The 24662-nt window shown below is 35.9% G+C and overlaps 2 protein-coding genes across 5 annotated transcripts in view; both read left to right on the forward strand.

The window, feature by feature from the left end:
* The first annotated feature begins 6 nt into the window (after positions 1-6).
* On the forward strand, positions 7-12883 carry LOC131956729 (COP9 signalosome complex subunit 1). Of its 4 annotated transcripts, none has more exons than XR_009388988.1 (15): positions 7-96; positions 3816-3908; positions 4210-4397; positions 4719-4892; positions 4972-5107; positions 5693-5770; positions 6141-6278; positions 6429-6523; positions 6763-6868; positions 7088-7168; positions 7356-7493; positions 7925-8011; positions 8111-8158; positions 10462-12532; positions 12662-12883. XR_009388988.1 is itself a non-coding variant. In XM_059321293.1 (14 exons), exons 1-13 carry the CDS (start codon positions 73-75, stop codon positions 8165-8167), a joined length of 1395 nt encoding a protein of 464 aa, XP_059177276.1. In that variant the 5' UTR covers positions 7-72; the 3' UTR covers positions 8168-8174; positions 10462-12883. The 4 variants fall into 4 exon arrangements, 2 of the variants coding, with proteins under 2 accessions (XP_059177276.1, XP_059177275.1); XR_009388989.1 differs by having other exon boundaries at positions 10462-12339; positions 12405-12883; XM_059321293.1 differs by having other exon boundaries at positions 8111-8174; positions 10462-12883.
* Positions 12884-14804: 1921 nt separating this feature from the next.
* The window catches only part of LOC131956742 (dynein beta chain, ciliary), a 69598-nt gene continuing 59740 nt past the window's right edge, over positions 14805-24662 (forward strand). The window contains exons 1-6 of the mRNA XM_059321320.1: positions 14805-14839; positions 15352-15482; positions 16857-17050; positions 17483-17598; positions 22991-23108; positions 24160-24353. Of these exons, the coding sequence (XP_059177303.1) occupies positions 16883-17050; positions 17483-17598; positions 22991-23108; positions 24160-24353 (596 nt within the window). The 5' untranslated portion in view covers positions 14805-14839; positions 15352-15482; positions 16857-16882. The remainder of the gene's footprint in view (positions 14840-15351; positions 15483-16856; positions 17051-17482; positions 17599-22990; positions 23109-24159; positions 24354-24662) is intronic.

The following is a 24662-nucleotide window of genomic DNA, read 5'->3' on the forward strand; positions in this document are numbered from 1 at the left end:
CCTTCATAAGCGCAAACTCGTAGAACTATTTCCGGTTTTCGCCGGAAGTAGTTCACGGAACCTCTGTACAAGATGCCGTTGACAGGGTTTTTCCAGGTAGAATTTGAAAAAATAAACGAATGTAAAGGAAATAAAAAGCTGTATCTATGCAATGCAGTCGAACTAACAATAAACACACGTCTTTCAACTGGATTAATTTAATTAACGGCAAAAGTTATTGTATACGCTTAGTTTTAGTCGGCGAAGCAAAACAACAGACACCCAGTAGTGCAGTAGCAGTGGCCTGTGTCAGAGCCTGTGTCATAATCTAAATTTCATATTTTATTATTTTACTCACTCTCATTTGTACTTTAAAAATAAAAAATTTAAAAATCAGTCCAGATTCTGGTTACTGACTTTCAAACAGCTCAATAGGAATAATTTCTTTGAGTTTGATATCGCTGCCCGTGGATTACCCAGTCTTGTGTCAAAGAAATTCACTGGCACAATGGAATTTTCATCAGCCTTTGACTGAAACCTTTACTTTTAAACTAAAGAATTAGGCCCTAGTGTTAGTACACAATTAAATGCATTACTGATTACACACAGAATAAAAAGTAAAATCTCACTGATGATAAACTCATTTTTAATAGATCTACAGTCTCAATGTAGTCTAGCTGCTAGATCTATAATTAGGCCGTTCGAATTCGCAGCTTCCGGGTTTGTTGTTTTGAAGCCATCTCACGGCTCATGCGCTTACCAAAAATGGCGACCAGTTTCGCTTTCACTAATGGGTAGAGCGATAAAACTAATGATTACGAAGCCATCGTTAATTTAAGAAATCGGAACTATCCGTTTCTATTTAAGTCTGTTATTTAAGAATTGTCGGATCTACTTTTGGCCTAATTCCTTTGTTTGTCTCGCAAGCGGCGCCTTAGTGAAAGTAGCTCTATGAATTCTTGTCTTTTATATCAAATAACTCTTACATATCGCTTCCAGATGCAAACCAGCTTATGTCAGATGTAAACTTTAAAGTATTAATTTTACACACATTACCATTAACTGGTAATAATTTGGCGTGTTAATGAGATATGTGCGTGGGAAAACGATCACCCCCCAATAATGCCATTTTATTATAATCTTGCTTAGTGAAAACGAGGCGCGGGAAAATGTGTGCTGCGCAAGAATCCAATCATTTGGCTAGATTTATGACTGTTTTTTTATGTCACACCTAAAAATAGAATGTTTACGCTTTCTTCATTGATGATCGTTTTCATTATTTTTTAAACTGAAAGTATGAATTATTAGTTAGATTTCAGGTTTTGTAACTTGGTATACTTACCCTTTATCAAAATTAAAAGCATAGCATGCTGATTGTGAACAAATATAGTCATAAAACACAGAAATATAAAGTTACAAACAATGCGATGTCAGGATGTGCCACACCCGGGCCACACCCCCTCAAGAAAACACGTGTTTATTAAGCTGTTTATGTCACTTTACACCAGTAATTAAAATTAATTTTCAAATTTTTATCACTTATTGGGTAAGATTAAGCACATGTATACTGAAAATTAAAAAAAAAACAAAAGCAAATTCTGTTTTAATGAAGGTCACGGGTCAAGTTTTTTTTTCCTTCTGTCAAGTTCATTGGAGGTTGCCACAGACTGACCTGACTTTGGAATTTTTTTTCAGTAATAATGACTTTACACAGAAAGTTAAAATATGCTAAATTAGCTTAGTTTACTAGTGTTCTAGCTATTATTGATACATTTTTAATAAAAAAAATCATTCTGTAATTCTCATCAAAAAGCCTAATCTATAATGATAGTCTGAAAGTCTATTGATAATTGATAGGGATTCTCACTAAAACTAAATTTTAAATTAAGGCAGATATTAGGCCAACTGTAATGGGCCTAAATGTATTGTCAGATTTAAACTATGGTATACTATACTAGAGTCTAGATCTAGAGTGTTTATAAGGGGGTGTGGCACATCGCAATTTGAACTTTAAATTTTTTTTAAAAACATTTGTGCACAGTTAGCATGCTATGCTAAGTATACCAAGTTACAAAAAGTGCAATCAAACTAATTTAAACTTTCAGTTGAAAAATAAATAATCATCTTTGAGGAAAGTGGAATGTATTCTATATGACACGACATAAAAAATGGTCATAAATCTACCCTAATGTTTGGATTTTGGCCCTGCACATATTTTCCCACACTTTGAAAATTTCCAGATATTATTATCTGTATAAAACTAAGCCTTTCAAACATCTATCTTGCATATGCTGGTTTTTATATTGCTAGTGTTATTTAGGAGTTATTTGAACACAAAGAATAATAGAGCTACTTTTGCTTAAGCTTGCAAGACAAAGAAAGATCAAAAGTACATTCAACAATTCTTAATAAACAGACTTACATAGAAAAGAGTAGTTCTGAATACTAAACTTAACAATGATTTCAAAATCATTTGTTTTATACTATTTTATTGTGACACTATATACTATAGGCCTAAAGATAAAGATGTTCTGCACTATGCCAGAAAAAATTGAGACATTTTAAAACAAAACTTATAAATAGCCTACAGCTTTTGTGTGCAAGTCTCTGAATTGACAAGTGAGCAGCCTTTCAGTTTTGAGTGTCATGGGCCCCCCACCTCAATGTTAGGCATAATGTTGGTCAAGTACTATCAAAGTCGGTGTCAGTATCATTGCTTTTTGAATATCTGGCAAGGGAAATAATTGATCAAGATGCCTAATTTAAATTCAAAATCGACACAAAAATACAATTAACTGAATTAATAACAACTGTAGCTGTAGGTTTTTAAAAAAAGAACTTTCTTAATTAATAATCTCCTTTTATTTATTTGTTTGTATCTAAGTTAGGTTACTTAAGGGAAAATATTTGCAAGCATCAAGGACTCTTTTTAACATATGGTTTCCATGGCTATGGCAGCCATCTTGAAAAAAACCCAATCTTTTGTGGAAGTCCCAAGGTTTAAAAACTATCATATAGGCCTATATTGATCATATAATCATTTATCTTTCTTTTACTAATCAGCTGTTTAATTTTTGTAACAGAAAATGCTATAAAAATATATTTTTTTCAAATTTTCAAAAATGTATATGTTAAAAAAATACCAGTAAATGTAGCATTAATTTTAATGGTATTTTACAATGCCAACTTTGAAAAATTTGAAAAATATATGATGCAGAACAATGATCATATCAACATTAACATGCTAAAAATATAGTTTTACTATCAATTAGGTGGAGCAAATTTGGAAATGTTATTTTAAATAATTAAAAAATAATTAGCTTACCTATATTGTAAATATTTTAGTTATACATTATTACGCTATGCATTGAGATGAGGACCACCTGTATTCACAATGAGATCTATATCCAAACAAAAATGCATACATTAATTATAAACTAAAGTTTTGCACATTTTTTAGCATAAATAAGTAGAGAATAATTTTCCTTAATTTAGGCCTATAGTGTTGCTTTAAAATTTAGTGAGACTAATAATACCTTAAAAACAAAAAAAAACCAGAAGATACATTATTTAAGTTAAGCCTACTAAAAGTAGGTCTAATTAGGATGTCATTTATTTAGCCACTAGAACTACATTGAATTCAGCAAATGTAAATACTAATACTAACCCTGCATGCTGAGAGTACTTAACTACAAATTATAGTTTGATATCTTACCAGTCTGTTTTTAACATATCCAACCAAATGAACCTGTCATCAGCAACTGTTACTTAAGTACTTAAATGCTTTTCCCAATTTGCGTTTTATTAATGAATTTCAATGCTTTTTTTATATTAAGGCTTCTGCGCTGGAGCCTATGCAGGTGGATGTTGTTGAAGAGAATCAAAATGTTGAAGAAGAACAACATTATGTTGTTGAAAATGCAACTATTGTAAGTAACAGGTTTAAAGAATTTTTCCCCTTACATTTTTCATATTCTTTCTGAAGTTCTTACTTAATTTATTTTTAAAATGTGTTGGAAATTTATTAAAAAATTTATTTTATATTTGATCATGAATCATATTAAAATATAAGAAATGCTGGATTTTGCTTTTAGATAATTTAATCTATTTTCATATCACCTGTGTATATACTTTTAAAAATGATTAGCCTTGGTCTTATAGTCTATACTTATATTTTCCTTGTTCTATATAAATTTAATATTGTTAAAATTACATTATATCTTCCCATAGGATTTGGATCACTACTCATCACAATACACTGGGTTAGCTAGACTGAATCGCCTACTCTTTATTGCTGAGCATTGCAACTCATTGAAAGTAGAAGCATTAAGGATGGCTTTAAACTATACTATGAAGACAACTTTCAATACTAGTCTATATCAAATTATTCATCATAAACTTGTAATGGCTACATCAAAGTGAGTTTTTTTTTTTACAAGTAATGTTTCTATTAACATTGTCAGTTAATGTTTAATATAAGTGTATTTTTTAAGTTAAAGGTAATTATATGTAATGAATTTATTAATTTGATTTTCACTGTCATGTTTTTATTACACAAAAACTGTTCTGTAATGCAATTTCTTATACACTCGACTACAATAAATATTTCAGAGACTTGTAGAATATAATAAACACTTCTGAATTAAAAGCACTTACCTCACTCTGTTTAGATTGATCTATGTATTTCTCAACTAAAACTTTTCAGTATTTTAATATCCCCTATAATATTTTCTTTTTAGTAATAGAGCAGGGGGACCCAATAGCAGCTCAAATAATCTTCCTGACATTGCTCCAGTGAGTTCAGTGGATACACAATGGGTAGAAGTCACATCCAAGAAAGCTGCACTTAAACTTGAAAAGCTGGACACAGATTTAAAAAATTATAAGAGTAACAGTATAAAGGAGAGCATTAGGTAATTCTGAAAACGTTTGATAAAATGAGTCTGTAAAACAGTAATACTTTAAATAATAACGAAATGTTATATTTTATAGGAGGGGACATGATGATCTTGGTGATCATTATTTGGACTGTGGTGACCTAAGTAATGCACTTAAATGCTATTCTCGTGCTAGAGACTACTGCACAAGCCCCAAGCATGTGGTTAATATGTGCCTGAATGTTATCAAGGTTTGTAATGTGTTTTTTATATATATATATATATATATATATATATATATATATATATATATATATATATATATATAGTTTTTTACCATTAGTCAACCAATGGATTGTATTCAGATCATGTTTAATTTAATTTTTTTATAAGCCTTAATATTATTTTCAGAGAAGTTATTGCTGCTTTCAGTTAATCTGCCTTAGTTTTGTCTTTTTGGATGGGCCTTTAATTTTTTTTTAGTTTATCTATATATATAATTCTCTTCTTCGAGCCGTTAGAAAACAAGCTGCAAACGCTCTCCCTACCTCCCCACCCCTACATGGTTTTAGTGAGCTGTGTTCACTCTAAATGTTTACAAGCAGAGCCAACGATTTTAAACGTAGGGGGAGGAAGGGGGGGGGGGGGTTATGGTCCTTAACGAGCTACTTATAGTGTTTTAAAGAAATATTTTCAGTGTCAGCGTTGGTACTGTCGAATTCACAAATTATGAATTATTGAAAATTAGAAACAACTAAATAGCGGCGTATGTTATGCCGCGGGCCGGCTCGTATTTTATAATTTACAACCTTAAAATTTTTTTACAAATTAAATAGGTGAGTGTTTACCTTCAAAACTGGTCACATGTTCAGAGCTATGTCAACAAAGCTGAAGCTACACCTGATTCATCTGATGTAAGTTTTGTCTTTCAAATTTTATGCTGCTAAAAAGCTTATAATTTTATATAAAATACCTCATTTATATTCACTTGGTTGAATGCTAACTAAAAATAGATCAGAACTGCCCTATTAAAAATATTGTGAGTTACCAGTTTTTGTCTAAGAGATGTTACCGATGAGAAATCAATGATGCAGGTAGTCTAGCCTGCATATGCTGAATAGCTTTACATGATTATACTGGCAAGGAACATTATGCGTCATTGGAATATAAATTTCTGATACATCTTTTTAGTTCACGATACAAATGTTTCATACTTGATGCTACAGCCCAGCGTTCTATAAAGTCACTGCTTAAAGAAATACTTATGTTTGTTTCTTTTTACAGAATAATAAAGAAACAAACCAAAGCATTGCAAGTCGTCTTAAGTGTGCTGCAGGATTAGCTGATTTAGCCACTAGAAAATATAAATCTGCTGCAAAATATTTCCTTCAAGTCAATTTTGACTATTGTGATTTCCCAGAGGTAATATAAAGCTCAGAAGAAGAAGAAACCTTTTAGACTTAAAAGTTTTTGATTTTTTGAAATTTTGTGATGTTAAGTTTATTGAACAATAAGTTTTACAATTTATAATTTTCTTTTATTCAAATCATACTCATCAAACTTTTCTTACAGCTTCTATCCCCATCCAATGTAGCAACATATGGTGCCCTTTGTGCTCTAGCAACATTTGATCGCAAAGAACTCCAAGTAAATGTGATATCTAGCAGGTAAGTGTAATGGTAATTTGTTTTTTCTTTTTTTATTTCACATTACAAACAATGCTTATCATCCCATAAGTTATTAATGTGGGTTCTTTAGTAAACCTGCTTGCTGCTTAGCATCTTAGGGAAGATTTTCTTCAAAATGTTTACCACCACTGTAATTAAATTAAAAATTAGTTCAGTCCTACTGTATTAACGTAAATGTAGATGATTCCAATTGTTGATGAAATTTTTTTTTAATACAGCTCATTCAAACAGTTTTTGGAATTGGAGCCTCAACTAAGAGATATTATGAGCAAATTTTATGAATCTAAATATGCATCATGTTTAACACTTTTAGCAGAAATAAAGGTGATTATATCGCATTTGTAACTTTGAAGGCAATAGTTTAATAAGATTGAAATGAGAGAGATTGTTTTCATTCATTGTTTTAGTCTCCTGTAAATGAAATTTTTATTTTTAAGGATTTCTAAATTGTCAGCTTGTACATTCAATGTGCAGTGTACTATTGAAAGGTCAATAAATATTGTGAGCTGATTCAATACTAAGAGTTTCATGTTTTACTTGCAGGACAATTTACTGTTAGACATGTATGTAGCTCCTCATGTACACACTCTATACACACAGATTAGAAACAGAGCATTGTGTCAGGTAGGTTAATGGTCAACATTTTAATGTTGTTTTTACAATTCTGGATGTATATTTTTGTAATGAATTTCTGTTATTTTTCTTACATTTTAATGCTTTCATTCTTTGTGGTATTGTTTCAAAATTATCAATTAGCCAGACACATTATATACCTTTTTTAAAAAAAAACTTTTCTTTTAACCTTTCATAGTACTTTAGCCCATATTTATCTGCTGACATGAGAAAAATGGCTGAAGCTTTTAATACAACAGTAGGTGCTTTGGAAGATGAACTTATGCAGCTTATACTTGATGGGCAAATCAAAGCCAGAATAGATTCTCACAATAAGGTATTTAAATTACTTATTGAATCATTACATAGTAGTGGGACTACTTTCTATTCCTTGTTATTTTAAACTGCTTTGTAAAGCTTGACACTTTAATTCTTGTCACTCTAAAGTTGAAAACAATCATTTAGAGATTATTTAATGCGATTTTATTTCATTATAAATGGGGCTTATATACATTGTTTGACCGTTGGCAGAATTTACATTTTGATTATATGGTTAATATACACTAAAGGTACTTAAAAATTGTTAAAATAGAAACCTACTACTACCCCAGTTTTTATTTGACTGCATATATTATAAATGTTGAAACTTACATATGTCCTGTGCCCTCTTTCAAGCAAACTGAATTAGTGTTCATTTGGTGACAGAATTGATACTAGCACTTACAAGTTTATTGGTTTGCTGTTAAAATTCTCTTCTTTAACCTCTAGATCTTATATGCCAAAGACGCTGATCAGAGAAGTACAACATTTGAAAAAGCCATATTGATGGGTAAAGAGTACCAAAGAAGAACAAAGGTAAAAAAAATCTTCTTTTAGTAGACAGATGATTTCTTTTTAGCCATAATCATACGACTTAACTTGTTAGTACTATCTAATGAAAATGTTTTATTTCAGGCTCTTATACTTAGATCTGCAGTTATCAAGTGCCAGATTCATGTTAAGGTAAATTAATATTTCTGTAAGTGTATTCAGAGTTTGTTTTAAGGTACATGTACAATTTATTAGCAACTTGTATCATAAAAATTATATATAATATAACTAGTGAAAAACAACTACTTTTTACAAGTTTGTTTTTAGGTCACTATGATGATGCAATAAAATGTCATTTCTAATCTATAAAAAAAATTAAAAGTATATTGCTTAAAAGTATTTAAAATAATGTTTCAGGGGGGGGGGATGCCGACTGAAATTCAATGTGAAATAGAAAATACTATTGCCATAGACACAGAGTTGGAATCAATCAAAAGCTTAGCCTCTTAACCAGTAATATAAGCTTGTACAGAGATAAAAATAACTCGCAGGAAGTGATCTCTATTTATTGAAAAGGATGCTTTCAATTTTCTTTTCAATACATTTGATTGGCTTATTTAAATTTTGATTGCAACCATGGGTGACCCACAATTCACTGCTTCCTGCAACGCCGTCAAAAATCATTCTGCCACTTTCATTTATATCAGAATGTTCATCTGCAATCTGTAAACGGTCTTATTTGACATCTGGTTTATATTTTGAATAACTAAATTGTACTCTTGGTAAGTCAACATTTATACATTTTTTAAATTATTTTAATAATTATCATTTATTTTAAACTTTATTGGTATGAATTTGATTAAAAAAATAAATTGGCTATTACTGAAATTTTTAACTAAACCTGAGGGGTCGGCGTGGTCGAGTCGGTAAAGCTCATGGTTGCTAAACCGAAAAGTCTCGAGTTCGAACCCTCGGGCAGATGAGGCTCGTTAGCTGGGGACAGCCACTCTTCTAGGAGAGACAACTCCAAAATTAAACATCTGCTGCCTTGTAGTTTGTTCTTGGTTGGACAAAGGCTATGGAAGCAAATCCAAAAAGAAAAGCAGGCTGAAATCGGAGTCAATGGCGCATAACCAGTTGACACGTAACGCTTAATTGTGTTGGAGGCGTGGTCGAGTCGGCAAAAAGCTCATGATTGATAAATTCGAACAAAGTCTCGAGTTCAAACCCACTGGCAGATAAATCTCGATCCCCTTCAACACTAATAATTAAGAACGAAGAAGAAGAAGAAGAACTAAACCTGAAGAGCCTAGACATTAATCATTTAGATTAATGTATTAAAGTTTACTAATACCAGTAGTCATCCAGTTTTGTTGTTCAACTTAGATATGCCATGACTTATTATTTGTCTTAATGCTCAGGAATTTCAATATATTAGATAAAACATTTTTTTTAAGATTTTCATAAGCAGAATATGGCATCAAGAAAACAAAAAGGATGGCACAGCTGAAAAAAGGCCAGAGTTTCAATGTTCTAGTGTGTAGACTTAGTTACCAAACCAGCCACCAGTAGCTGTATTCAGATCCAAGGTATCCCTTATCAGCTATGTGGATAGTTTTGACACAGCTTTAATGCAGCTGCTATTTACAAGAAAGTTTGGCTGAATAAAGAAGATTTGCTACAGAATTTTTTTTTGAATCTTAAAAATAGTAGTTGATCCTGAACAAGCTGACAAGGAAGTTATTGACACTGATGGAAGTAGGCACAACTTTGGACAAAGTCTGGAATAAGCTGTAGCATTGAAAACATGATGGACCTTAAATTACTGCCAAAAATGTGCCATCCTGAAGAAAAGATAACATTGCACTGAAGCTTTGATGTGTTTGAGGAAATCTTATTTGTTTTGTTTATGATTTTTATGAGAATTTGTAAAATTGCTATTAATGTAATGCTTAGACATTGATACAATAAAAGTAAAAGTAAAAACAAAAAAAAACATTCTCTTTTTATTCTCCTACTTTTATGCTATATTTAGTCAAGTATTTGAGGGGTGTTGTGTGTACAATTACAATCTTAAAAAATGTGTCATTGAAAATTATTAGTTAAAAATTGTGGACATTCCTGATGGGAGGACAAGAGCATTGTCTATAGAGTTGAATATTATATGACAAGTTACTGATGTGGTTAAAAACTTATAGTAATGTAAGAATGATTGGCTTAAAAAGCAACAATTATAGTCCTTTTCAATTTTAATAGAGATAAAACATACACATTTACTTTTAGGATATCTTATACTAAAATGGTTGAAAATAAATCATGTTTGAAAACTATTAAAATAACTAGCTTTTAAATGTAGTAAAATAAAGGTAAAAAATATTCTTTCTTTCCTCGTATTTGAAAAATTGTAGTTATTGAGTTTATTGAAAAGATTGTATGTTTTATTGTTAGTATTAATTTGGATATGTTTTTATGAAGTTACATTTTTTACCCTTTAGAGCCCTCCAAGGGAAGGACTTCAGGGTGGTGAAATGTCCATAGCCCCTGCCAGCGCTAGCTCTCTTGTGAGGAACTGATTAGAATAAGCCTGTAGATAACTGAATGGAGTGCACCTGGATGCTAGATGGTTCTGCTTGATGAATGGTTTATGTTCTGTTGTGTAAGAGTTGCTGGGTGTTTGGTATTGAAGTATTCCTGTACATTTTTTTTCCTTGTATGCCTTCTTTAACATAGAGCAAGTGAGATTGAATGATAATTGGTTTGATATTGTAGGTAATGTCTTTAGTTAATTCAATATTTAAAATAAATAATTTAAGTGAATATATCCATTTAAAAATGAACAATTGACTATTACTGCCATGAGAAAGTATGTAGGCGCCCATTTATCAACATGGATAGATTTTTAAAATGCTATTAGTAATTATTTGAGCGTTTATAATAGAGTGTTGGACAATAATTCATTTACTCTAAAAAGCGCATGCATCCTGTAATACCTGTAATTGTCCTTGAAACAGACATAATGTTTTAGAAAGTGTATACTGACAGTTTAGAGACTTCTTAATGTAAAAGATTATAATAATTCAAGCAAATGTTAACAAATTTTGCATTTATCTAGTTCACAGTGCATGGTTAAATCATACCTGTTCTGTTATTCTAGACCTCAATGACCAGTTCTATGTGTGTGTCATATGATAGTTTACTTAGCTCTTTAAAAAATCCATCATGGTTGGTATATCATTTGTTTTTGATGAAATTATATGAATTACTTGTTCTCTATCAGCAACCAAACAATGTCATTTATTTTATCTATATGATAGAAAGAGGTTTATGCTGTAATTCATGCTGGATATTTTAACTAGATGTTTTATTCCTAACTAAACAGTGTATAACAATGATTGACTATTTGTTTCTAATTGCAGTTAAGGTAACCCTCCACAACAGTTTGGCTACTTTGAAATGTTAGCTATTTTGAGTTCTAACCTAAAACTTATAGGGCATTTATTTTTTTGAGTTTTTAATTATTTACATTTTTTTTTTTCACATCCCACACAGTTGTGGTGGAAGGTTAAAAAATAATGAGCTAACAAATAAATGCTTAGTATAATGCTTACTAATCATATTTTTGATTGAGCTAACATAAAACTATCATTATTCTGGGTCTATTAATTTTAAGCATTGAATTAAGTTTTACCAATGATCTAAGACTGACTTGAAAAAACAGAATTAGATTATAGGTACTTTTACAAAACAGTTAATTGAATGAAAGAATTTGATGCCATTGTGATTGATGAAAGTTGTAAGTGTAAGAACTAGATGTTAGTAGACTAATACGTAGTTGATGTTGCAAGTGGAAGATTAAGTCATCCTGGCAAGTTTAAGGGAACTTTATAACCAACGCACAGCTTGCTCATTTCATTTATTTTGCATCACCTATGGAAACAAAGAATATCTTTGTAATAGCTTATGTCCACAGACAAATGTTTTTTTCCTGTCAAACATTAGGCATCATGAGTTGATTTATTTAGAATGACAATGGTTTTCTGAACAGAATGTTTTCTTTTTAAATGTGTGGGCCATAAAATACTGAACATTTAATTTCTAACTAGCTTTTTTTCTCCCAGCATATTGTTATAATGTTCTAGCTACTTAATATCTTGAAATTATAGTTGACTTCTAATTTGGTTTTAAACTTGACTTTACATTACTTTTGGTACGTTTCTAAATAGTTTTTTTTTTTACAATTTGAATTGTAAATGTCTAGACTATAACAATTAACAAAAGCCATTGTTTGGCTCAGCTTCCAGAGCTGTTGTAGCTTGTAGGACAATGTCCTATGTTGCTGTACACTTGACTGTAGTCTGTGTGTTGAGGTGCTGGTAGTCTTGTTATTGCATGTAGGACAATGTCCTATTACACTTGACGTCTGTATGTTGAGGTGTAGGTTGTCTTGTTGTAGCATGTAGGACAATGTCCTATGTTGCTGTAGTCTGTGTGTTGTTGAGCTGGTTGTCTTGTTGTAGCATGTAGGACAATGTCCTATGTTGCTGTAGTCTGTGTGTTGTTGAGCTGGTTGTCTTGTTGTAGCATGTAGGACAATGTCCTATGTTGCTGTAGTCTGTGTGTTGAGGTGCTGGTAGTCTTGTTATTGCATGTAGGACAATGTCCTATTACACTTGACGTCTGTATGTTGGGGTGTAGGTTGTCTTGTTGTAGCATGTAGGACAATGTCCTATGTTGCTGTACACTTGACTGACGTCTGTGTTGAGGTGCAGGTTGTCGCAGATTGTTCTTAATTATTTCTTGTTGTTGATGAATTCAAAGCATGATCTTGTTGCTGGAGTGAATACTTGCTGCCCAGTTTTGTTACATGTGTGTATATAATTTATTGAACATTTCAAATAAACAAATGAGCAACCTTTTCACACTTCTGTGGTCTACTTTTATTTTGTTTGGGTTGCTGGTAATAATAAAGTACTTTTTAAAAGTTTTCATATAGAGCGGGTAGAGGAATCACTATTTAGATTTCAGGTACACTAGTAGGTATTTATAAATACCCCACTATTGGTAACACTTGTATAGCGAGTGGTGAGCCAAGCTTTTATTTAGTTATTGCCGTGAATTATAGGAAGGTTTAGCTGAGCAGAAGACTACTCTTGCTCAATGTTCCCTCTAAGTTGCGCAGTGATTTTGTAAAATAAATATATCCTTGTATAAGACTTTTAGAAAGCGCGCACAGAAAATACATTTTGCTCACTAGCTTTTCCCCCTTAGTTAGAGGGAAGATTGCTCTTGCTAACCAGAAAGTCTTGAATTCGGATCCCGAGTCCGTAAGACGACACCCTAGAGTCCACCCAGACTTGATGGATACCTGGTTGTATAAGGCAAGGTTATGGAAACAGGTGAACTATACTTCATTTGACATTGTGTCTTGGGCATTGATGAGCAATTGTTGATAAGAATCAGTGGATATATTATTACAATCTTTTACTTAGTTACCTACTTACGTTTGTTAGTGGATGTGTAGAAAATAGTGTTAACTCAAATTTGACCCACTTATAATGCAGCGATTTTGTTAAAACTTTCCAGATACCTTCTTGGACGACAATGCAAAAATATATAAATTTTAACGAATTAGAAGGGGTCGAGTCGGTAAAGCTCATTGTTGCTAAACCGAACCCTTGGGCAGATGAGGCTCCAAAATCAAACAACTGCCTTGTAGTAGTTTGTTCGTTGATCGCGAAGTAGGGGTAGATAACTGAATTAGCAACCTATGTCGCTCCTATGATGAGTAAACTTCTTTTTGAACGAATGAATAAAAAGAGGAAAACAAAAACCTATATAATGAAAAACTGAAAATAAACTAATTTGGTTATATTAATAAAATCTTTGATAGCTAAAATATGTAAGAGATCTCAGTAGCTGCCAAAGCTTTTAATAAAGGAAGCAAATTAGTTTTATTTTCTTATTTTCAGTGCATTTAAAAGTTTATAATTATAGGGCCTAAAGGTTTTCAATTTTGTTTTATTGTCTCTAGATCTATACACAAAAGCTCGTTTTATAATCAGTTTTTTTTTACTTTCTCGTATATACAAAGTATAGAGAAAGTCTTGTAATCGTGCAAAAAAAAATATAAAAATATCGAGATTTTTACAAATCTCGACGTTTTACACCTCCATGAGTCGGAAAAACATATTTTTGCAATCTTTTCCGTATGTCTGTCTCTCTCTCTGTCTCTCTCTCTCTCTCTCTGTGTGTGTGTGTGTCTGTAAACACAATAACTTGAGTACCGTTACAGCTAGGTTGATGATATTTCATATATAAGTATTTTATCGAAATCGTAGATCCGTTTCAACTTTTGAATTTACAAAAGCCTATAACTTGAGTACTATTTCAGTTAGATAAATGAAATTTCACATGTAAATAAAAGATCTAATCCTCTACCTTCTATCAAATTTTGAGTAATTTCCGTTGACCGGAAGTAGTAATTTACGCTATTTCCGATTTCTCAAAAAACGCATGTAAATTTTATAAAGTACTAATAATATTCCGCACTATTATGCACATTTTGTTTTGGCGTTCGCTTGGTGCGCAATTCTTTTTTCTACGAGATTCTATTCTATTTTTAAAAGTTTAAGTAATTAAAAATCATGTCTATTTTCCGAGTTGCCATCCCACGTAGTGTTATTAATGTTATATAAGAATATTCGAGAAAGTTTAGGGGAAATCTTTTTATTATGTGTACAAGTGATCTAAGAATTTCACATCAATCGGGAATAGCCAGACAAATACAAAATTAATGATAATTGAAGCCATGTGACGTTTATGTGACGTCACAGGAAGCTTTTGTTGATAAACAAAACAAATTTCGAATGAGAGGTATATGTTTAGAGGTTTATTAGTTTTGTGTTATCATAACTCATCAAGTTAACTATTTAATATAAAGACGTTAGATTAGGGTTTCTTAAATATGAATCAGCTATTTTTTTTTTTTGAAGTTTATGGCATCGATCTTACTTAAACTTGTGTACTAATTTAGCTTTTGTACGGTTTTTTTGTTTTTTTAAGATAAGATTTTGAGTACTTTTAAATGGGACAATTTGTTTGCAAGGTTTTAGATCTAGATCGTCTAGATTTACATAGCTTGACTCTTTCTTTCGGATGTCCATCTTGTCAAGCAGGATGTAATCTTGCAATCAATTTTTTACTTTATCCACCAAATCAAAACTGAAACATACGCCAAGTTCCAATGAGAATGCGTATTTTTTTATTTAAAAAAAATTATATTCGATAATTATAAAAGTATTACTATTTTATTTTTACTCAGCATGTTAATAGAAAAAGATAAATAGTAAAGAAGGGAGATAATATCATTCACATTTTTTTTACAGATATAGATTCTGAAGTTACGTTTCTTATGATGAAGATTCCTTGTGTTAGGGTTTTTGCCGTTTAAAAAGTTTTGGAAAAATCTTCCTTATCCTATTTTTTTTGCGCAGGCTTACTCGTGTAAACAAAACAGGTAACTAATTAGTGCTTTGCTTTATTTATAAATGTATATGCGTTTATACGTTTGTTTAGTTTTATAATTTCTACATAATAGACCTACAATACTCATTGACAATAGTGTCAGGTGTGCGTGTTAAGTTGGCCTGCTTTGAAACTTCAGGGCGGGGTGCACTTAAATTTCCGGGGGTGAGGCGAATAAGTATATATTTTCTATCTAAAATATTTTTATTTTTCGTTGGGGGTGGGGAGTGGGGGGGGGGGGGGGGTGGTAGACTTGAGAAGAGACGCCAGCAAAAATATCTGTCGTTTATAAAAAAAAAAAAAAAACCCCACCCTACTACGTCACATTCTCTTAGCCTGGTCTCATAAGTGCACCCCCCTCCTGAGGCCCTCCTCCCAGGAGCTTGGCGTTAATTTTTCTTGCAAGGCAAAAAAAAAAAAAAAAAACCAGCCCAGTACCGTAGTGTATTGCCCTGTCGGGGAATTTAACAATTGCAAATAGTGAATAAAGCCACCCGTAAAACATTTCTAACCTCAGCAAAAAAAACAAAAAAAAAACGATACATTCTAAGCTCGATACCAAATTGTATTGCCCTCATGTTGGGTGAATTCGTGCCTTCAGGAAAGAGAAAATTACTATGGGTGAGCCAAAACTAAACTCAAGACTTTGAGTTGAAATTTTTCGGGTCTGGTTCGTGTGGCCTAAAATACTAGGTCAATTACCCCACGTCATCCCAACGATGAATAGATGAATTACCCCCCTCCCCCCTTTCTTTTCTTACCACCCCCCTCCCTTCCTGTAGTAATTACCACATCTGGAAAATAACATAGGGGAAGAGAAAACACCCGTGTTTTATTAAAAGCCTTGCTGGTGCTGAAGTGGACTGAAAGACTACAAAACAAATTGTATTTCATACGAGCTTGTAATAGAATACGTCGTAGGGAGCATATACAAACCTGAGCCAAAAACCAACCATAAACCTAACGCCATCCATAACCGTATTCCAATAGCAGGTAGACCTATGATCATCCCTAACCCTATCTATAATCCTTTATCTATCCAAATCCCGAAACTTATTCCTATATCTATCCCTAACCATAACCCTAATTCATGTTGACAAAAAATAAAAGTATATATTTTGTGTATGAATTATATTTTTGTTCAAGGGGGGGGGGGTGTTACGAGCTCCGGGGGGGGGGGGGGGGAGAGGGGTTGCCTTTTTCAAGAGGAGAGCAGACATATTCGAACAGCCTCAACATCAGAAGCCGGTTCTCCCCCCCCCCCCCCCCCTGCCTCGCTAACTCTCCATAAAAAATAATCGATGACATCGTTAATATAAAGCAAGGACAACAGGTGATTCTCTTGTTTGTATTGAGTTTCTTCCAGGCAGCGCCCCACACTGATGCCGAAATATGACTGAACAAGCACCATCCCAGGCTCAGCAGCTGACACCCTCATCCCTCGCTTCCGGTTTAAACATCGACGACCCGCGGGTCGAGATCATGGCAGACTATCTGCTGCGTCGTTACCGACAGAAGCCCGACCGCTGGGTCAAATTCTATAACAATCTTGATAATCACGTGAGTATTTGACCTACAAAATCCCCCCCCCCCCCCCCCCACCACGTTTTTGTTGGCTACTGTAACATTTTCTTGTTCCATCTCAAATTTTGGTGTGTTGCTCAATCTAGACCCCACTTCCCGTGCTCAGCTCAAATGGGTACCTGACTCTGGTGTTAATCCCAGACCTCACTTTCCGTGCTCAGCTCAAATGGGTACCTGACTCTGGTGCTTACCCTAGACCTCACATTTTGTGCTCAGCTAAAATGGGTACCTGACCCTGATCGGAATAAAGGAAAGGTGGCATAGCACATAGCTGACTTCACACTCCCATAACATTTAGAGGTCACTATATTTCAACCGCCCTAAATTATTTAACTACGCATTAATAAATAAGAAAGAGAAGAGCAGAAACAAAAAAAAACCATGACACCAGAAACGTGTGAATTCCAGAATGCCTTGTTGGATTTCTTCAACAACACTGAGAAGTCTGTGGTCGTGTTCGTCTGTACGCCGGGGGCCATCGATTTCAGTTTTAACTGGCCGACAGACCCCCAAACTACGTTCACGTAAGTTGACTGTTGCACTCGGGTGACTAACATCTGGAGGAAGTTTTTCTTACAGAGAGTATCCCCTATAGGCCTATACATGCAATATATATATATATATATATATATATATATATATATATATATATATATATATATATATATATATATATATATATATATATATATATATATATATATATATATATATATATATATATATATATATATATATATATATATATATATATATATATATATATATATATATATATATATATATATATGTAACGAGCGAACAGTTACCCTGCTCGCAACGCCACATGTTACGAGACTATTTGCCTGTAGTGCCAAATGTAACGAGTTTAACCACTCATGCTACACAACATCGACTACAGTAGAAATACTCGAAGATGCAGGTTCGCTATTGATCCTTTTATTACATGAATCAAGAAATGCTTCAATATAACACAATGAATCAACAGGAATGCTTCACAATAATAGTCTGAATCAACTGACCCCTAACAGTCCTCACTAGGCTTCATATAACTGAATCCACATGTCTATTGTCCTTCTTAACACAATATAACCAACTTGATATGTCACACAGACTGACTGATCTAAAGCGAGCGATGAAGAGAGCGGGCGATCGAAAAGGGAAGAGCAGCGAGTTCAGCCGTCCCCTCCTATTTATCCCTTGTATTCGTACTCGTATTCGTACTTGTATTCCTCCGTAATCGATACTTGTACTCGATGTCTCCGACTACTAGTTGCGCAGTTCTAACGTACAGTCCGTTTAATAAAACATCTGCGTCCTATCAATCAAAGTTGACAGGCCGTCTGAATCCCCTCGTACCGTTTCCCAAAATAGCACGCGTTGGCTTTGAGATTGTTATCATTCCGATCTAATAAGCCACCTGCTATCAGTTGCATCAGACTGTAATACTGCGTCTCGGCTTATCGTTCGTTATCAGTTGCATCAGATTTGTAACTAGTAGCTAGGCCTACCCTAGTTACATCCACCCCTGCCTTTTTTTGTGTGTTTTCCACCACAAACAACGCCTGGCAGGTGCACTCCTCCAAAGTCAATCGCACAATCGTAAAAAATTTTTATTGTTCCACTCACTGTCCACGTCGTCCCATTCGTATACGATTGACAGTTATACCTATTTCACATATCAACTGTGTCTACATCATCTTCCTGAGACACAAAACAGTTCTAGAATTCACATCCACCCTTTTCGTTTGGTGCCTTCACCAGTTCACTTTTATAGCTTTTTGAACCGTCTGTTCTCATACCAGCGCGACCATGAAAGAATTGATGGTTGCTGACAAAAAATTTCGTATTCTTTCTGTTTCTCAAACTTCTCCGCGGACCACTTATCTGATGGTCTACTGTCTCTCTGCTTTTGGAGGGACCGGGATCCTCCTTGTTGCCGGTATCCTCCCCTTGTGTGTCGCTGTTGTTCTGTTGATGGTGACATGGTTCCGGGATGGGTATGTGAATTTCCGTTATAGTTTCCGGTTCCCTAATTGTCTTGGGTTTCCTTGTGTGTAACTGCTCTTCTTGACTATGACAATATTTCTTTAATTGAGCAATATTCGCCCACCGATCCGGTTTGGCGTGATCGATGGGTCTTATCTTAAAGGGGCCACCTGCTACTTTAGGCATCTCCACGACTTGCCATATCTCCTGTCCCCAGAGATCGTGGATTTTGTTTCTGCCTAATGGGTGGCTACGCAGTAATACCCTGTCGTTCAGTTTGAGTGGCGGGTCCTTTGTCTGTACCGGCGGTTCCCTTCGCCGTGCTTCATGTTCTAGTCTTTCCTGTACTACCCTGTACATTTCTCTAATTCGTCTCATATGTTCATTCACATATTCCAGTGCAGTGTATGAGCCAGTCATACTCTCCTTTTTTCCTAGGAACAAGTCAAGGGGGAGTCGAGCCTCCCGTCCGAACAGCAACATGTATGGCGAAAAGCCGGTTGTGGCATGGGGTGTGCAGTTGTATAGATATACCAACTCTGGGAGAAAATCAGGCCAACGTTTTTTCTGTTCAGGTTCTAGAGTACGCAGCAAATCATGCATGCTGCGGTTGAACCGCTCGCACTGTCCGTTTCCTTTCGGATTAAATGTGGTTGTTCTAGATTTGTTGATCCCGTAGTGGCTGCACAGTTGGTTAATTACTTCTGACTCGAAGGCCCTTCCTTGGTCAGAGTGTAATTGTCTTGGTATGCCATATTTGATGAACCAATGTTCTATTAAGACCTTTGCCACTGTTTTGGCAGTCTGATCTCGTGTGGGCACCGCCACAGTCCATTTGGTGAAAACATCAGTCATTACCAACACATGTTCCGTCCCATCCGATGATTGCTCCAACGACGTAAAGTCCATAGCCACAATCTCTAGTGGTTTTGTCGCTAGTAGGTGTCCTGATGGCTGTCTCATTTTGACAACTGGCATTTTCGCATGCTGACACCTCACACAAGCCTCACAATGGCGTTTGACCTCCATTTCCATATTGGGCCAGTAACACCTCCGTCGTAAAATTTTGTGCGTCCTGTCCTGACCCTGGTGTCCTGCCCTGTCATGTGCCAACCTTAGCACTTCTTCTCGTAACTGTCCAGGCACCACCACCTGGTGTATTTCCCCATCAATTTGGTCATGAATTCTCCGCATGAGAACACCATCCTCTATACTGAGACGGTCCCACTGACTCAGTATTTTCTTTGTTTCTCGACCAAATTGTTCTCTTTCCCTTCTTCCTGGGAATTTTTGTTCCTGGACGTATTTCAATAGCGGTTGTAAGCCACTATCCGTTCTCTGGGCATCTCTTATCTTTTTGTGATTAAGGCAATTAAAATCACTACTGTCCATATGTCCGGGCTCTGTGGATATGTGCTCCACCCCGGTCTGCCCGTTTTGCATCACTTGTACCCCATGAGAGATATCTGTTGACGCTCTGACCTCACATATTCCTGTCAGCGTTTCTTCCTCATCACCCGGTCTCTCGTAAGGATTCCTTGATAAGGCGTCCGCATTGCCATTGGACCGCCCCGGGCGATGTTTTCTCTCTAGGTCAACGAGTGCCAATTCTGCTGCCCATCGCTGTTCGATGGATCCCAGCCTTGCTGTAATTTGAAGTTCTTTTTCAATATCGGATAATTTCTCTTCAAGTCTTGTTTGAGACTCTTTCATTTCTTCTAGTTTGCCAACACTGTTCTGTTGTCTACTATTTTTATTTACTTCTTCCGATAACAGACACTCTAAAGATGAACATTTCTCCTGTGCTTTTAATTTGCATGACCTTTCCCTATCCAGTTTCCTGGTTAACATTGAGATCTCATTCTTAAGTCTACCAATTTCCTTCTTATCATCATTTTTCTCTACCAACAAATTGTTCACTTGAAACTTTTCAACATCCCAGTTCATTTCACAGTTCATTTTTTTCATTAGTTGTGTTTTACCTTTCTTTTTCTCCTTACTGTGTTTCTTTGTCATTTTGTTTACTAAGTCATTACCTCGCCGCTCTGTAGCCTTGACCTGCCTTACAGAGGGCGATCGTTTCACCGGACAGTACCGTGCCATGTGTCCGGGTTGTGAACAGGACCAGCAAATTGGTCGACCGTCGGCCGTCCATTGGAGTGATGGCTTGGCAGGACGCGGCCGTCCAACCCGTCCCTGTTTTGTCCCGTTCTTTTCCTGATTCTCAGCTGTTGACCTGCTTTCTAACCTCTCCAAACGTTGGTCAACCTTATCTAGGTGGGCCAACAGTTGAGCCATCATGGTCTCCATCGTGTCGGCCCCTGTGGGTGGGGATTGTCTCTGTTCAGGCACAGAGACTTTGTCCACCGAACAGTTCGATTGGTCCTCATCCTCGGACCTGCGGATCGCTGAGTTCCTGACCTGTAGGAAGGTCAACTGCGGGTCTTTGTGGACCTCCTCTTTCAACTCTCTTCTTAGGATCGGGGTTGCTAGCCCCTCGATGAAATGGTCCCTCAGTAGGCGCCCATCAATGTCAGGTGTTTTGACCTTTACCGAATCAAAGGCCCTGTTCATCCGGTGTGAGTACTCCATCACACTCTCTGCCATTCTCTGCCTTAAGCCTACGAACCCTGCCAGCAGTTGCGATCCCGACCGTCTCTCCCCAAAGGTCTCCATAATCAGATCCAGCACCTTATCCGGATCTGATTGGATGGTTTTATCGTGGCATTTGACCTCTGCCCTAACCGTCTCTCCTATACTGCCCATCAGCAGTCTTAATCTTTCCTCTGGTGACATGCCTCTCGAGGCCCAGGCCGCTTTGACCTCTTCACTGAACCTGTTGGTTAAAGTTGGATCACCGTCCCCGTAAAATTTGTTAATGTGGGACTCTCTGGGTAGGACCACTATATGGGTCTGCTTCTCGTCCAGAGTAGACATTTTATTCCGTAAGTAACAAAAAAAAGAGTTCTTTCTTACCGTGTGTGTATGAAAAATTTTTCTCGTTCCTCAATTTTCACAGTTCCTGAATGTCCGAATTCACACACACACTAAACACAGTTATGCACAAGGTTGACTATGGGTGCCTAAAGCGGCAAGTCTAGTTGAATTCATCCTGCCGACGACGCCAATTGTAACGAGCGAACAGTTACCCTGCTCGCAACGCCACATGTTACGAGACTATTTGCCTGTAGTGCCAAATGTAACGAGTTTAACCACTCATGCTACACAACATCGACTACAGTAGAAATACTCGAAGATGCAGGTTCGCTATTGATCCTTTTATTACATGAATCAAGAAATGCTTCAATATAACACAATGAATCAACAGGAATGCTTCACAATAATAGTCTGAATCAACTGACCCCTAACAGTCCTCACTAGGCTTCATATAACTGAATCCACATGTCTATTGTCCTTCTTAACACAATATAACCAACTTGATATGTCACACAGACTGACTGATCTAAAGCGAGCGATGAAGAGAGCGGGCGATCGAAAAGGGAAGAGCAGCGAGTTCAGCCGTCCCCTCCTATTTATCCCTTGTATTCGTACTCGTATTCGTACTTGTATTCCTCCGTAATCGATACTTGTACTCGATGTCTCCGACTACTAGTTGCGCAGTTCTAACGTACAGTCCGTTTAATAAAACATCTGCGTCCTATCAATCAAAGTTGACAGGCCGTCTGAATCCCCTCGTACCGTTTCCCAAAATAGCACGCGTTGGCTTTGAGATTGTTATCATTCCGATCTAATAAGCCACCTGCTATCAGTTGCATCAGACTGTAATACTGCGTCTCGGCTTATCGTTCGTTATCAGTTGCATCAGATTTGTAACTAGTAGCTAGGCCTACCCTAGTTACATATATATATATATATATATATATATATAATACGCTTATGTTAGATCTTTGCTAAATGATGTTACAGATATTTCCTTAAGAAAAGTGCCAACGCCAAGATTAGTAAAGACAACTTTCGGGATGAGATGGTCTACGGGGATATGTTTCCTGGAGAGTTGGACCAATTCTCCATCTTCATCAACAAGGTAGGGACGTGAGCCGTGTCTAGAGTTGGACCAATTCTCCATCTTCATCAATAAGGTAGGGACGTATGCCGTGTCTAGAGTTGGACCAATTCTCCATCTTCATCAACAAGGTAGGGACGTGAGCCGTGTCTAGAGTTGGACCAATTCTCCATCTTCATCAACAAGGTAGGGACGTATGCCGTGTCTAGAGTAAAGACCAATTCTCCATCTTCATCAACAAGGTAGGGACGTGAGCCATGTCTAGAGTTGGACCAATTCTCCATCTTCATCAACAAGGTAGGGACGTGAGCCGTGTCTAGAGTTGGACCAATTCTCCATCTTCATCAACAAGGTAGGGACGTGAGCCGTGTCTAGAGTTGGACCAATTCTCCATCTTCATCAACAAGGTAGGGACGTGAGCCGTGTCTAGAGTTGGACCAATTCTCCATCTTCATCAACAAGGTAGGGACGTGAGCCGTGTCTAGAGTTGGACCAATTCTCCATCTTCATCAACAAGGTAGGGACGTATGCCGTGTCTAGAGTAAAGACCAATTCTCCATCTTCATCAACAAGGTAGGGACGTGAGCCGTGTCTAGAGTTTGACCAATTCTCCATCTTCATCAACAAGGTAGGAACGTATGCCGTGTCTAGAGTAAAGTCAACATTTTAGGACTTACGTGTAACTGTGGGAGTGCGGCTGTGGTTAGAGAACAGCCGTGTTAGGAGAACAGCCATGTTAAGGTGTCTCACACTAATAGTTTCCACTCTACCACACTGTTTTATACAGTTACCAGAAAAATGCGCAAACGGAAAACTAAGCAGAAAAAACTAACAGAAAAACGCTCAAATCCAACCTAATTATACTAATACACTTTAATTTGTAATATTCCATGGAAAAATGTAATATTATAATGATCAATGATCGATTTTTGCCTAAGAATAAAAATGCTCGATTTAAAAAAAAAAATCCCTCTCGCACATTTTCGTGTGCAATTTACCGTGGCGCAGTTTTCCGTTTCGTGGTTTTCTTTTCCGCATGTTTCCGTCCACTTTTTCATATTGCTTCCAACAGGTAGTGGATCGCACCACAGCTAACCCTGCCAACAACGTGAAATGGCCGACCGTGGTGACAGATGACGTCAGACAACACACCCAGACCCTGAAGACGATTGTTGAGATCACCTCCAGCAGAGCCAAGGGACAGACGCTGCTACGTGTGCCCAATGAGCTGGATAATTTCGAATACCCGGATCCGGAAAATCCAAAGTAAGGCAACGGTCAATGTAGCGTGTGTGTGCGTGTGTGTGTGTGGGGGGGGGGGGGGGTGAAAGTAGTGTAAACATAGAATTGAGACTACTTTATTCAGATATGACAGTTTTGTAAATATGGTTTTTATTATAAGGAATTTGGTTTTTGCGCGAGAATGTAACGAAGATGTTTTAAAAATAAAATGTCGCCATACAACTCCCAACATCAGTGGTCAGATTTGTTCAGAGTACCAGAAAAAAAATAATTGAGTTGTTGTTGAAAATTATAGCCGAATCTTAAATTGTCTACTTTTCGACTTGTCTGTCT

This window comes from Physella acuta, unplaced genomic scaffold (assembly GCF_028476545.2).
Source record: "Physella acuta isolate Inbredline_101_S28 unplaced genomic scaffold, ASM2847654v3 ptg001173l, whole genome shotgun sequence".
Classification (NCBI taxonomy): Eukaryota; Metazoa; Mollusca; class Gastropoda; family Physidae; genus Physella; species Physella acuta.